Source organism: Pelodiscus sinensis, chromosome 10 (assembly GCF_052426305.1).
Source record: "Pelodiscus sinensis isolate ZL-2025 chromosome 10, ASM5242630v1, whole genome shotgun sequence".
NCBI classification, from domain to species: domain Eukaryota; kingdom Metazoa; phylum Chordata; order Testudines; family Trionychidae; genus Pelodiscus; species Pelodiscus sinensis.
In genome coordinates, this window is record NC_143061.1 from 24954335 (window position 1) to 24970486 (window position 16152).

The 16152-nt window shown below is 43.0% G+C and overlaps 1 protein-coding gene across 1 annotated transcript in view; it reads right to left on the minus strand.

Moving 5' to 3' along the window:
- Positions 1-16152, minus strand: part of RSRC1 (arginine and serine rich coiled-coil 1) — a 362617-nt gene that overhangs the window by 286885 nt on the left and 59580 nt on the right. Inside the window, exon 4 of the mRNA XM_075937794.2 lies at positions 2206-2379. Within this exon, the coding sequence (XP_075793909.1) occupies positions 2206-2379 (174 nt within the window). The remainder of the gene's footprint in view (positions 1-2205; positions 2380-16152) is intronic.

Consider the following 16152-nt stretch of genomic DNA (forward strand, 5'->3'; position numbering starts at 1 on the left):
CTTTCCCTTGAATTACTACAAAACTGAAATTTTTATTTCATAAAAGAACTGTATGCCCATCTAAACCTTAGACTGATGGACCTAGTTGTCCTACCGCAGTAAAAATTTCAGTTAAAGGACACAATCTCCAAAAATAAACACTCTACTGCTCACTACTGAAGTGATAATCTTGTCCTCTTCAAAGCCATCTAGACTATTATGACATATACTTATATAAGCACTTACTAAATCATGTTATGCAGAAATAACAAGGCTACGTGAATAACATTCTAGATATTTGAAGTAAAGCCTCAGTACAAATGTCAGACAAAGCAAATTATTTAGTTATTTTCCCAAAGCTAACCAAATTTGGGAAGGAAACAACTCATCATCTAGACAGAACAATACAATGAGTTCCAGCAACCTTAATGAACAGAAAACCAGTACTTCAAAATTACTTAAGTGTTTGTCTTCTCCCATTACTTATCAAACATTATATGTACTTATTGGGAAATACTAGAGGGCGGTGCCATCTGCTCACTACACTTGTGAACCCCTACCTTGCAAGCCCCTGAAAGGACTGGGGGTGAGGGGACCCGAAACTGCCGAGCGGGTCAAGTAGAGGGGTAGCAACCCTGGCCTGTCCCAGCTCTCCTGTCTCCAGCCACTGGGGACAGGCACCAGACTGAGGCTGCAGCTGGCCTAGCTCTCTCCCTCCAGCTCACAGGGTGGTTTGGCTGGACAGAGGCTGGCGCAGCTCTCTTTCTTCTGGCCACCGGGGGTTGGACTGGGCTTGGCCTAGGCCATAGCTGGCCCGGCTCTCTCCCTCTAGCCGCAAGGGGGAAGACCACACGGTTCTGGCCTCCCACCAGAGAGGGACAAAACCATGCAGCTCCAGTGCACCTCTTCCCCCGGACTACCAGCGATGCTGCACATGGCATATCCTCCTGCCCCCAATCCGAGCCTTTGTGAGTTTCTGTGGCTCTCACACATGCTGTCCCCCAACTCGCCGCATGGCTCTTGTGCCTCCCCCACCGAAGTTCCTGTCCCTGTGAGACCCCCATGCCCTTCCACTTGAGTCCCTGCTGCTTACATGCTCATCCCTGAGCCCCCATGGCTCCTGTATGCCCCCACCTCTCCCAACCTGAGCCCACACGGCTCCTGCGCACCCCCACTTAAGTGCCTGTGTAGCTGCGTGGCTCCCCCATATCCTAACCTCCCCCCCACCCAAGCCCCTGCAAGAATTTGCAGCTCCTATGCCCCCCCATGCCCTACCCAAGCCCCCTTATCTCCTGCTCAGTCTCCCTTTTCCTCCCATCCAAGCCCCCAAGAGGGCATGCGCCCCCTCCCTCACCCAAATCCCACAGCTCCTGCACTGCATGCCTCTCCTCCCCTGCCCCAGACAAAGGAGGAGAGGCACGGTTTGATTTAAATTCTGGCAGCCGCCCACCCATATAATGGCTGCCGGAGGGATGCTCAGAGGTGGGCAGCATATGGGGGAGGGGTAACCGCCAGCCTGTGTGGTGTGGAGCTGATAGGAGACTATGGGGGGAGGAGGAGACAAAGTAGGGCAGCCATACAGCCTTTCCCCAGAGCACTCGGGAGAGGGGAAGCTGCATGTCCGAGGAGCCACATAGCTCAAGTCTCCTGCCGCCTCAGCCCTCACCGGGGCAGGCCAGAGTATGGGTGGGTTGCATGGCTCCTCGCTCCCCCGGAGCACAGGAAAGGGGGAGGCCACACAGCTGAGGATGGAGGGAGGGGCTGCAGACTGACACATGACATCACACTGTCATCCTGCAGGAAAAAGTATAGTATAGTAAAAGTATAGTAAGTATACTTTTTAAGGTATAATAAGGTAAAATAAGTAATTAGAAACAGAAGGTTATGTGGTAGGTATGATCTCTGCTCAAACACTACAGCCCTTTTTGTCACACATTCCTTTAAAATAGCAAAGCTAGCCTGTAATCTATACTGATTTCTTATGAAATTTCTGTACACCTATCTACAGAGAGAACAGTGAAAGATCAGCAAATTAAGGTGTCCGCTATACTGCTCAGTGTCTTTTGAGGACCATATGATTTGAGCATTTAAAAAGGAAAAGTAATTTAATTTAGTATAAATTAAGTACAAATGTTTACTAGCAAGTTGATGACCAAAAAAAACAATACTGAATACGTTTTCATTCATTATCGTAATGAATTCATTTTGATTTGTCATTACACTTACCCACGCTTAGTGGTATACAACTCCTTCTCTTTCCCTCTGTTTCTCTCCTTCTCTTTTATTTTTTCTTTATCTCTACCTTTACGCCTTTCTCTTTCACGAGATCTGCTATGAGTTCTATGACTGGATCTTTCACTGCTTCGACTATAGGAGCGCTGATGTAGTCTTGATCGTGACCTATGCAAAAAACAAAACAAAACCAATATTCAACCTTAGCAATTACAATTTTTTAATTAAAATAGCACACCAGATTTCTCATATGTAGTCCATCTATTTTTTCCATAATCTTTTCTCTATTAAAATAAAAAACACAGGCCTTTACAATACAAATGAGAAATTAAAAAGGAATCAATTGATGACACAGTATGAGTCTATACTGAAAATGACTGTTAAAACATGAGACCATCGTATTCAACATATCTGGTCCATAATATTAAACAAGGCAGGGCCAATGCGGCTACTGAAGAACTAGCTGAGTTCCATTCGTTCTAGTACATCAGAATGATTTCCTAAATTCCAGTCAGTTGCTCCAATGCAAACCCCCTGACGTTGAAAGGGCTGCACAACTGTCACTGAAGGTTTAATTTGTTAATAAAGGGCATAGTTTACTACTGGGGATAATGTCCTTGTGCAGGGGTCAGCAACCTACAGCACACATGCCATAAGTGTCACGCAAGCTGATTTTCACTGGCTTGTGAGCCTTCCTGCCAGATCTATGTCACCGGACATTTCACTATTTGCAGGGGGGGGGGGGGGGAGCAACTGAGAAATGGCTCCATGCACTGCCATTGCTGCTCGTGCAGCACAGCAGCCTTCTCCCCACCACCACTCTGGCAGAGCCCCACTGGAGCTTTGCCAGCGGGCAGCCAGACTGGCTTCTGGTGGCACACGTTTTCCACCCACTCTGCCACTCACTGGCCCACCACTGTGCAGCCCCTTCCCTCCCACCGCGGAACTGCCTCTGACACATGGGGCCCTCAGTCCAGCTGTGCAGCTGCCTCCTTCTCTAGGACACTTGTTCTTTGGTACAGTGGAAGCCGCTGCTGTGGAGGGACGGGGGGACAGCTCTATGGTAAAACCAGACTTCTACGCCTTGCAACTGCCAGCAAGCGGAGCAGTAAGCATGGAGCCAAACGTGGGGCCCTGCGCAGGGATGCTGCAAGTGGCTAAGGAGGCCTTTCACAGTGGCTATTTTAAGCTGGTGGTCGAGATCTAGGGCTTGCTGCTGGCTGAGGCCCTGGAGGCCTACAATGCTACCTGGCTGGCCCACCTGAAGCCCAAGGAGCTGCAGGAGCTGGCCAAGAGCCTGGCGCTCAGCCTGCACGAGAAGGCACTGGCAACGGGAGCGGCATTTGGGAGCAGAAGAGGCGCAAAGCCAGGTAAGCACCCTCCTAATGCCCAGACCCCTGCACTCAATCCATCCTCACGCACCTTCTGTCTCCCTGTCAAGACCCCACACCCCTAGCTCCTACACTCTCTCTTGCTCCTGTGCCCTCCCTCCTGACCAGACACCCTACTCCCAGCCTGCTTCTGCACCCAACTTACCACCCAGAGCTCACCCCCTCATCCCCGCCTGCACTCCATCTCCTTCCCAGATCCTGTACCTCCATCCCTATTCCACTCACTGGGAGCCCTATCCTGCACATTGAGCCCCTCATTTTGTCCCCACCCCACAGCCTAAGGGGATCCACAAAATCCATTAACTCTGAAACCACAAAAAGTAAATCTGGCTTATGGGAAACCCTGAACCTCAATCTTCCCAGTCCTTTCCCTTCACCCCGTAGGGCTGGAGAGCCAGAAAAGTAAGGTGTCTCAGTTGGGGGGGGGGGGCAACATCAGTGAGGGCTGAGGTTTTTTGGAGGAGTTTTTTTGCTTCTCACTTGTGTGGTTCCCAACTGATTTTTCTGTGGGTCAGTGGGCCCCAACCCAAAAAAGATTCCCCATCCCTGCCATAAATAAAGAAAACATGGGATCCTTTTGTGTTGGACATAAATTAATATTTTATTTTATTTAAAATGAAGTTTGATAAACTAACACGAGAAAGTTAAAATGCTTAATCGGTTTAATAATTTAAATTAAACTATTCTCCTTAGCTGCAGAACTAGCAAAATGGCTTGGATGTAATTATGTAATAAACTGAGTTTCCATTAGCAACTGGGTGGTCAGCGGAAAGGTTTGCATTGACCTAGGTGGTCCATGAGCTATGCGGTGAAGAGTGGTGCTCCCCTCCTCCCAGGAGGGCAGCATGGTCCAGGGCAGGAGGGTTAAATCTTGGCACAATACTTCGGAAAGATTGCAGACCGCTGTCCAAGAACAAAGTCAATTTTGTGTCTGAGAGCCCAGGCTGAGCCTAGATGGCTGACAGTCATGTGGGGTGACAATGTATTTTTTAGCATAAAACTACACTTTAATGAAAAGCCTGCAAACGTAGGCTCCAATCCTACCAGTGACCAGAGTACTTGTACAGTCCCTTGCAGGTTCAGTGGCTTAGTTACCAAGTATAATATTCTGTGTTTTCTTTCACCTCATTGCCCATTGCTCCATAATAAAGTATATAGTATTACAGGAATATTCAACTAAAAAAAAGGTACACACACATATTGGTTGATAATTATAATCAAAATAATTTTCATTATTTAATTCTATATTTTTCATGCAGAGAATGTTTTAAATTTTCATTTAGTATTTCTGATTTAAGGTATAGTAAGTGCATATATTGAACATATAGGGGTCCAGAACAGCCACTAGACAGGGGCCTGCAACCAAAGTGGCCAGGAAGGCTGCACCAACTGCGCAGGAAGGAGTTGATGTGGCCAAGACATGCCTAAGAACTTTGTGAATGCTTTCGAACAAACCCAAGTCATAGGCCTCTGCCGTTAATAGTGAGTAAGAGGAGGTGGACAAAGGAGGAAGAAGAGTATAGGGGACAGGCTACCGAGGCATCCAGCTAAGCACAGTGACGGAACATATTTTTTACTTCATCACAGTCTAGCCAGTCATACACAAGCAAGCCTGATGCAAGGAAAGGAATGTATGAAGTTTGCTTTAAAATTGCAGAGATGGAAATCCCTAATATACCAAGACATCTGTTGATCTTCTCAATTATATTTGTGCTAAAAGAGGTAGTGGAACAACGAAGAGAGGCAGAGTTGCTAAGAAGAAAGATGCCAAGTACCCTGGTAGGAAAGAGAAACCATGCATAAAAGAAGAAAAAAAAAAGAATTAAGAGTAAGGAGTATATAAAGCACTTTAAATAGAAAAGTTAAGAATAAGATTAGAGATAAAGTTTATACACTGATAGAATGGTTATGTAAATGAAGTCAAACAGATATAACCTGAAGTAATCTATAAGTAATGAGGAAGAGAAAGGTGTTCAGACTCTCTGATGAAAGGCACAATATAAAACCTTTAGGAAGCTAGAAAGCTAAAGAACTATAGAAGAGCATTTAAAGAAGAGAGGAGAAAACTGCACATTTTAAACGTTATAAATTAATTCTATTAAGTTGTCTCACTAGGCAAAATGCACCATTTTTACTGGATATCTACAACATCATCAGTGATACCAGCATTTCTTCTGAGACTTCTGATCTGCATACTTATAGATATGAGATATTATTTCTACTATATATATTAAAAATTGTTTTGGTTTTGCTCTCTTCAACAACAAAAAGCTGCTGTTCATCTAATTAAAAATTGTTTTAGAATAAAGACTCATGGGCTAAAGATATTCTCTTGATATCATGAGTAGCGAGTGACCTGCCAGCTCATGAAGACTAGCATCGAGCATCACCCTCTTCCCACTGGAGCCCAGAACCCCTAACCATAGCTGCCATCCCCATAACTACTGGGTGGTTGGTTATGGCTTCTTTTATGCCCTGAGTCCCATCCCCCACCCCCGACCCAAGCACAGGCCAGGAAGCCCCAGTACACACAACCCCAAACACAGGGCAGGAAACCCCAGCACTCCCAATGCCCTCCCTGCCCACAAGCACCAGGCAGAATGGCCCTAGTGCCCAGAAGCTTTTCAGAGCTAGGTGGCCCCAGCTAATATAACTCAGCAGTAAATTCTCTATGTCTTTTTATGCAGGGTTCAAACTTCTAATGACAAGATCATTCAAAAGCAGAGTCTTACATCTAACTGGAAAGCCTTAAAGTACACATCTTAAATTATTCTAATTACAATTTTGAAAAGGTGGTCTTCATAGCCTGTCATTATGTATGTAATTATGTTAAAAGAAAAAAAACTTATTACAATGGCTGCAAGGGAACAGATTTAAGGTTGCACAGGTAACAGTAAATCTAGTATTTCTTATTTTCTGAATGCTTGACTTTAAAACCTAAGCAAAATTCTTACACCATATTATTTTTAAAAGAGGGAAAAGGTAAAATACATATCTATTGTGTTCAAGTGTAACAACTTGCCACCCCGTAGCACATCAGCAACAGGATTTGAAGTCTGAATCTTCAGCTCTGCCTTCTACCACTTAACCTACAAGGCTAGTTACACGAGATCAGGGGTCAGCAACCCATGGCTCACGAGCCATAGTCAGATATGGCTCTTTTGAAGCTCAAGCCCAGCCCTCCTCCCCCCCTAATCCCCTGCTTGCTCCCCATGCAGCAGGCCTGAGCAAAACACCCTCCACTGGCTGGATCAGGCCCATGGAAGCAACAGAGAACCCCTAGGCAGATTCCGCTGCTTGCCACACACACACACACACACACACACACACACACACACACACACACCCTCCCCCCCCCCATGCAGAAAAGCAGCTATGGGCCATTCGTTTTCCACACAGTGTGTGCCGGTAAGTGGAGAGGGGAGGAGGAGAAACGGTGCCTCATGGCTGCTCCTGCCCCCAGCACAATCCCATAAGCAAGGAAAGCTCCTGAGAGAGAGGCTACGTCTACACTGGCCAGTCTTGCACAAGAACATATGCAAATGAGGTGTGGCGATATTCATCGCCACACCTCATTTGCATACTTAATGAGCCACCATTTTTGCACAAGGGACTTTTGCGCAAGGAGGAGCGCAAAACCCCCCCTCTTGTGCAAGAGCTGTTCTGCCACTTATTTTCAGGCAGAATGGCTCTTGGCAAGAGGGGGATTTTGCACAAGGAGCACTGTAGACTGCTCCTTCTTGAGCAAAAGCCCCTTGCGCAAAAATAGCAGCTCATTAAGTATGCAAATGAGGCATGGCAATATTCATCACCACATCTCATTTGCATATGTTCTTGGCAAGACTGGCCAGTGTAGACGTAGCCAGAAAGGGGCTGAGCTGCAAGTCTCACAGGTGAGTGTCCTGGCCAGAGATTGCCTCTCGCTCCCCAGCTCCTTCCTCTTCCCCACCCTCTAACCCCCCAACTCCTACCACCTACCCATCATAACCCAAACCCTCTGCCCCCTCCTGAGCCTATACCCCCACCCAGATACTGCACCGCAATCCCCTGCCCTAGGTCACAATCCAAACCCCTGGCCAGACACATACCATCACCCTACCCCTGCCCCCTCTGCCCTGGTCAGACACCCACCCACACCCTGCTCCTGCCCTCTCCCCCCTGGCCAGACACCAACCAGCTCCTGGCCCCTCTCCTCTGGCTAGACACCTACTTCCAGTTTGCTCCTGTACCCTACCTCCCGCCCAGATTCTGCACCCCCATCCCTATCCCACTGATCAGCAGCTCTGTTCTGCACACTGGACCCCTCAAATTTTGGCCCCACGCCAGAGCATGGGTGGCACAAAATCCACTAAACCTGGAACCCCAGAAGAGTTAATCTGGCCTGAGACCTTGAACCTCAGTCCTCCCTGCCCCCCGCATGAGGCTGCAGTACCAGGGAAGTAAGGCTACATCAGTGAGGGTTACATATTTCTGGAGGGGTAGTTTCTCTGCTTCTAACTTGTATGATCCCCAACTGATTTTTCTGTGGGACAGTGGTCTCTGACCCAAAAAAGGTTCCCCACCCCTGCCATAAATAAAGACAATGTTGAAACCTTTTGTGTTGAACATATTTTACTTTATTTAAAAATGAAGCCTGGCCAACAAGCCCCCAGCTGGGGCCCAGCCCCCATCTAGCCGCAGCATCATAACACTCCTGTGCCACCCACACACCTCAAACCTGTGCTCTGAGCCCATAATACATCCAACCCCCCCTGCCCTGAGCCCCTAATACACTCCAATCCAAACTCCTGCACCCCCACATCCGCAGCCATAAGATTGACAGAAGACAGCTTGAATGCCTGCATGAAGCTGGATTTGACCAGTTATGATGTAAACTTCAAAGAAATGTAAGAAAAGATGCCGCAGCAGAAGTCCCATTAAATAAAGTCTGAGTAAGTTTCATTTATACTATTATTAATCATTATGTCAATTATCAATAATATTAAGTTGTATATTGTCATTCACACAAATGAGCATTCTTATACACTTCTTTGTGACCACTTGTTCAGAATTTTTATGTAGTTTGATTCTTTGGTTTGAAAAGGATACAGACCGCTGCACTAGATACTAATAAAACGTTGAAGAAGTGGGCTGCTCCCACGAAACCTTATGATACGGTCTTTATTTTTTCTTAGCCTCTAAGGTGTTGCAGGAACATATGATGTACGCAAATTGTGTAGCTTATTTTGAATAGCTTATTTTGTAATTTGGCGCTGTCTACACAGTGCCAAATTTCAAAATAGAGTGCTAGTCCAAAACATCCCTTACTCCTCATGGAATGAGGTTTACAGGGACTTCGGAATAGCAAGTCCATTGTATTTCGAAATAATGGGCTTGCTCAAAAGATGCAGAATAGCTATTTCGGGATACTGCCGGTATGCCAAAATAGCTCCACTGTGTAGATGTAGCTCATGACCATGTGATGAGTCAGGAAAGGGAAAGTGTGGCCAGGAATTCAGCTTAACTTTCAAAAAATCCCTGCAGCTACAGCTGGTCTGGCAGCTACCAGGCATTCTAAGTATATAGCAGCGGTTCCCAATCTTTTCCAGATGGGGACCCATCTTGATAATTCAGGAAGACTTGGTAACCCAAGGCAATTCAAAAATGCAGGGAGGAGGGAGAGCAGAGCCATGTAGAGAGACACTTGGTGACCCTTTTGAAATGTAATGGCAACCCATATTTGGGTCTTGATAGATAGGTTGAGAAACCCTGGTATATAAGATACAGTATATGGTACTGATATTGCTTTAGAGGCAGTATCAGCTCCTTAGAATGCTCATATTCAGTTATTTTGGCATGGTGCCAAAATTCAGTCAAGTATGAAAAATAATTTATAACTCAACCAACTCTAGATGGTAATTTATGGGACAAAGGCCATAACACTAGCAATGAGGCTTTGTTCCTGCCAAATGTTAACGGCTTGCTGCAAACAATGGAGGGAGACAGAGTGTCCCAGAAAGGTTGCAAGAATCTCTTACCATGTGTTAGACAACCTAAATATAGGGGGTCATGATTGATTCCTTCTGTAATAAATAGTATATTATTGTGCCAGACATAAGAACATAACATAGAAATGGCCATACTGGGTCAGGCCAAAACCCAGTATCCTGTCTTCCAATAGAGGCCAATGCCGGATGCTCCAGAGGGAGTGAACAGAAGCAGGTAATCAAGTGATCCCTCACCTGTCATCCATATCCAGCCCCCTGACAAACAGACTAGGGACATCATTGCTACCTATTCTCGCTAATAATTATTGATAGACCTAACCTCAATTAATGTATTCTAGTTCTTTTTTTAACCCTGTTAAAGTCCTGGTCTTTACAACATCCTCTAGCAAGGAGTTCCACAGGTTGACTGTGCACTACCTATTGATTTCATTTGGTGATCCCTAGTTCTTATGTTATGGGAACAAGTAAATAACTTTTCCTTACTCATTTTCTCCATATCTCTCATGATTTTATAGACTTCTATTATATCCCCTCTTAATCTATTCTTTTCTAAAATGAAAAGTCCCAGTCTTTTTAATCTCTCTTCATATGGCACCCATTCCAAACCCCTAATCATTTTTATACCCTTTTCTGAACCTTTTCTAATTTCAATATATCTTTTTTGAGATGAGATGACCATATCTATATGCAGTATTCAAGGTGCAGGGGTACCATGGATTTATACAAATGTCTTCAACCTCTTGGGAACTGGACAGATCCAGTACAATTTTATAAAACAAAGTGAATTGTTTTTAAAAAGGATTGATCAGTGTCCTACTTTGGTTAAAAGTCTTAAATCCTAAGAATTAAGCTTTGGAATCCAATAGTATACCTAGTGATACATATATGGCAATTTTGTCCAGTGCCCTTGAGACACCTTGATGAAATCAGGTTAAGTATTTTGAGGTCCATTGTATTAAGAAAATAGTTTATAATATAGTACTGTGGCTAGGGCTTTATGTAACCAGGGAGTGGGGGGAATGTAACAGTTAAGACTGGGAGATTGGGGGAGGGTTCAAATAACTATAATGCTAGACAACAATGGACTAGTGGAAGAAAAAGTGTTAAGTGGTTTTCTGGAGAATATCAAGAGGGAGAATGCAAATGTCCCACCTCCAGTTTTGCAAATATCCAGTATTTTAAAACTACACCCTGAGGAGTGGCCACCATCTCCTGATCGCCTGTGATGAAAGACCAAGGCCCAAACTGTGTAAGCGAAAGACTGTACTATTCATGGTTGCTCTGCTTCTAAATATGAGACAGTTATGAATTTGTAAGCATGGGGAAATCCCAACTGTGAGTGCTGGAAGGACTGACACTCACTAGAGCCCACAACTGAGTGGTAGTGTCCTTTGATAATCTTTTTAGCATGTGTGTAGGTTGGTTTGCGGGGTTTTTTTGTATTATATTTTCTCTAATGTTTTTACCTCAAGAATAAATGTACTTGCTTATTAAAAACCGTGTGGTACCTTTTAAGTCTTGCAATTAAACTGTTTATAGCCTCTGAAGAAAGAGCAAAGTGCAGATGCTAGCCTGTGTATGAAGTTTGGCTAGATTTATGCAGGGAACTGTGCAACCTGGAAATCCCCTTAAGAAGGAGAGAGATGCAAGTCTCTATCCAAAAAAAAAGTCACTACTAAAGAGCATTTGTATAGAATGGGTGTCTTCAAGGAACCATAGAGAAGGAATACAACTGCATTTATCCTGGCAGTAAGAATCCATTATGTCTCTCAATGACTCTTTTTTAAATGTAACAGACTTTTTACTTCAGAATAGAATGCTGAGGTTTAGAAGTTTATGAAAATTTAAATGCACTAAACTCATAAGATAAGTTGCACGAATAATTTATGCATTTTGAAAACCCATATGTACCCATCTGTAGTCTACAGTATTATGGTACACCTATCATTTACTCACATTTTCTATCTTAATGACCGAAGCTACTGAAGTAGCTTAAATAAAAATGTAACTTTATTAACTGTATCTGTTTCTCCCCAATTGGAACAGGTTTCATAGCATTAAGATGTCATCTGAGCCAAGAAAAAAGAAAATTTGTATATAATCGTTACTGAAGATGAAAGTTTTCCAAAATATGTGAACATTGTTACTGCTTAATTTTCTTAAATAAAAATTACCTATTTGAACAGTAAAGCCACTTTTTAATAATGCTATTTTGTGTATTGTAACAAAAATTAAAAGTTGCCATTTAATTTTAAGGTCAAATACAAATGTTAAAATTTATAAAACTATGGGTGAGGAGAGTGGAAGGAGAATTCAAAATTGTATATAGACTGCCAACCTCCTTCCCTGCACCCCCTCCAGAAAAACCCATAACCACCCAACACCCACCCACTATGCCAAAGGTTAAGTCATTTAGTCAAGTTCAAAGATCTTCAAAGACTGCTTAGATCCAGATAAGCCCATATGTTACCAAAATTCTGTGAAAAAGCTATTACTTTCCAATCTGCTTTTCATGTCTACATTACAGAACACACAGATGCTTAGCATCACTCAATATCCCTAAATTCTCACACCAGATAATCAAGGGTCACAATAACTTTCCTATCTAAAATCCTGAGACATGTCTTTATTCCATCAACACTAAGTCCAATTGTAAAAACTAAAAGTCTCTATAAAAGCCCATTCAGTTTCTGCACAATAAGTGTTAATTTGCTAATTTCTTCACAGGTAATCAATTAAAATGTAAAATAATGGATAAAATTAGTTGCACTAAATTTAACAGCTGCTCCATAAGCATAATTAGTTTCACAAGGACCATATGTATTCTGAACAGAGACAGAGTTGAAACAAATAAGCAGATTTTAAAACAAGTTTGAGGAAATCTGCATTTAATTAGCAGGTGGGCACTACAACTGCATAATGTTTTTATACATTTATATTTATGAAGTGACAGAAGATCTAAAGGCTTTTTAAAATGGCGTTTATTGTTTGAATGGGAACTGTTTTGCTGCATGCTAAAGTGATTTAAATCCTTATAGCTCTTCTTTGAAAAAATCATAAATGGTGAAAGAAAACATGTGGAAAACTGTAAAACTAGAAAGAATTTGCGACAAAAAACAGATACACATACCATAACCAAAAGGAAACTACACTTAATTAAATGTACACTACATCTGGAATATCAGCCTAATAAAACGTGAAACTATTAATTTTCATTGTTCTAAAGGAAATGAGGTCAGTGTCGTTTAGTATTTCCCTAATTATATTGCACTAAAGCATTGGACTATATCTTCTGGGTACAGTCTAACCTTCTCAAAACATTACAATTTGAAAACAATCACCAAAATGTGCTTTAAGAGGTGGAAAGGAGGACTGAGAGACTTAAAAAAATGCAAGAAAGGAGAGTACAAGCACTCAAGTACAAGAAAATGAGCATTGTTCAAGTGAAGGCAAGTGTTAGGTACAAATGACTTATCTGGCAAATAACAGCCACCACCCAACTGAAAGTTTCTAAGATGTCAAGTTCTTTACTGGCACTCTGTATAATAGTCTTTCAGCTGATAACAATCCCTGCTAACGTCTTAAAGTCCAACAACAAAATCAAAAACGTGTCCTTAATATTTCAGGTATACATGAAAAGTAAAGTACTCACTATTGGCAAGAGCAATACGATGAAAACAAATGCATTGTGGCAGACTGCATTACCCTCTAACTTTCATATTAGGAGTAGAGACATGGTCTAAACTCTGGTATAACTGATTAAAGCAAATTGAATTACTCTGTCAAAGTACATTAAGAGCTTTTTATTGAATTATCACTAGTGAGGAAGAGACTTCACAGGATGAGCTCCTGAAGAGTCAAAATTATTGTTTCAAGCACCATAAATCCACTGTTGTTCACATTGAAGAAATTAATAAACAATAAACAGTAAGACAGAATTACTAGGTGCAGACATATTCCATGCTATACAATGCTCAAAGTCAAGGAAATTAGATAATTACAATCTAAAAACACAGAGTTTAGTTAAGAATATTTAGGGAGATCAAAGGAACAGTAATAACACAGTTTTTAAATAAAACAGAAGTGGAGAAGAAATTATATTTACATAACTATCATTTGAAGACAAAAGACTTGGATTTTAAGGATTTAAAAGGAGAGTTGGAAGCCTGATATACTGTGGTAAAGAAGGTTATTCAAAGTGCAGGGGTCAAACATGGCAGAAGGCAGAAATATAAAATGGAGAGGAGAAAAGGGGAGTGCTAAAGTTGAGATGAATAACAAACAGAAGCAGACACATAAGCATAGACAAAGCTGGGAAAAATTAAAGATGTGAATTGATCAGTAGATATGCATCCTGAGTTTCTGTAATCCAGTATTAAGCAGCTCTTCAATAATAAACCAATAATAAGCCAGTACAAGTGCATAGTTATCACATTTTAGAAAGAAAATATTTTTTTTTCAAGCTTTCAAGATGTTATTTCAAAAACAAAATGACCAGAATACAGCAGGATAACCAGGTATGTAGGAAGCTTTTGCTTTTAGCTTTACTGCATTCATTCGTTTTTTCTCCTATCACAAATTCCACATCTCCAGACTCTGAACTTCTAGTCCACCTACCCTCACTTGAGAAGAAGGCCAGAACGACACCTATGTTAGCTACATACAATACCTTCAATATGTAGAAGAGATTATTTAGAAAATCTGAGAGACATTAGAGCCAAATATATATTGATGATACATCTCTTGCTCAGTACATACAAGCAATGTCATTACAAATGTGTCAGATAAACTGCAAGAGAGCGACATCTGAATGAATAGTAACTGGCTCAAGTTAAACCAAGCATCACATACAGCTTACTTGGCTTCAGCTTCCATTAGCTGCTCTTCATCCAGACACTGATGTCTTGCATTCCTTGCCTATGGAATGTCCAACCAGGAGAGAGGACTGAGCACAAGCCTAGCCATTTACAGAGCCCTTTTCCAACAGGTCTTCACGAAACAGAAGAGGTAAGGAGAGAGGGGGAACAGAAAGCAAAGATTCTGAACTTAGAAGCTATGGGGCATCCAGTATGTAAGGCAGGGGAAGGCTCTGCCTTCCCAAACCACCAGGCATAGCCCTGCCCACACTTCACCTCCAGAATGCCTGCAGCAGGCGTTCTGGTATGGAGTGTTGCTGCCCCCAACCCCTGCTACCCCTGTGCTCTGGGGCTGGAGAGGCAGGGCTGGGCCAGGCCACACTGTGCGCCCTCCTCCGGGACTGGAGAGACTGGGGCCATGCCACATGCCCTCCAACCTCCTCTGGGGCTGGAGAAGCTAGGGCCATGCCACGCACCCTCCAACCTCCTCCAGGCTGTGGAGAGCATATGCCCGCCTGCTCCCCTCCTCTCCCTGTACACTGCACACTGCCACGCCTCCCTGTGGGGATGGAAAAGGGGTGGGGCTGGAGGTGGGAGTGGAGGGCTTGCCACCCCCAGCTATGCCTTCACCAATAGCCCATGAGACAGCTACAGATATGTTTATGTACATTTTAATTACTGAATTTAGCCCTATGGCAAAGAAAGCTCTAGGAATAACGTAATACCTGTCAACTAGAAATACTATATATTAAAGTGTAGGAGCTTTCTCTTACATAAGCTCAGGATGCCCACTAGCATCTAGAAATATATTCTTAACTGCTCAGCATCAAACCAATTGCTGAAAGACTTCAGGATTATGTCCTTTTTAAAACACCCCACTTTCAGGAAGATAGAGGTTTTAATGGGAAAAAGCAATCTAGTTGTGATGAGAGAACTCTGAGTCCATCCTAATATCACACTGCAGACAGGCCTGTATGAAAAAGTTAAACTGAAAACAAGTGTGTAGAATTCCATTAATGTTAAGTCTCCATAACATTCCCCACTTCACCAATCAAGAGGAGAAAAATGAAAACCTTCCAGAGGTCTTCCAGTTTTAAAATAAACCAGCTGGGCTGTAAACATTAGCTACCCATCCTAAGGAATTCAAAGCCAAAAGCATTTATCCAAGTTTTTAACAACAATTGAAAAGGGAAGAATAAAGCTAGTCATACAATTGAATGTCAATGTAACTGCTTCCCTGGTCAGCTGGAAGTGAGAGAATACAGAGACTCTTGCAGAAAACTCCTTACCATGCTGAAATGGGATTCAACTGCCTTTGCAGCACTGCCCTCCATCCAGCTATGCCAGATCCACATGGGAAGAGTGTGTGGAGACCAGTGCTAGTGGGTGCACATTATCTCTGCCTCCAGCCCAACAGAGTTTGCAAGGAAAATTATCTGGAGCTGTGTGTAAGGGGCTTTTCTGCTAAGCCTGTTACACACCAAGAACACCCTCACTCTCTTGATTTAAGATTGGGATTCTGTGAGCAGACGTGGCCAGTGGAAGTATAATGAAGTGTGCTGCCAGGGGCTGAGAAAACAACAGGACAGCCCTGGTCTGTCACTGATCTCCTGGAATCTATGAAGATTATGACTTCTTAGGTGACCTACATAAGGTATTCCAAAAGGGAATTGTGAGCCATTCCACTCCAACAAAATCAGGAGGCAA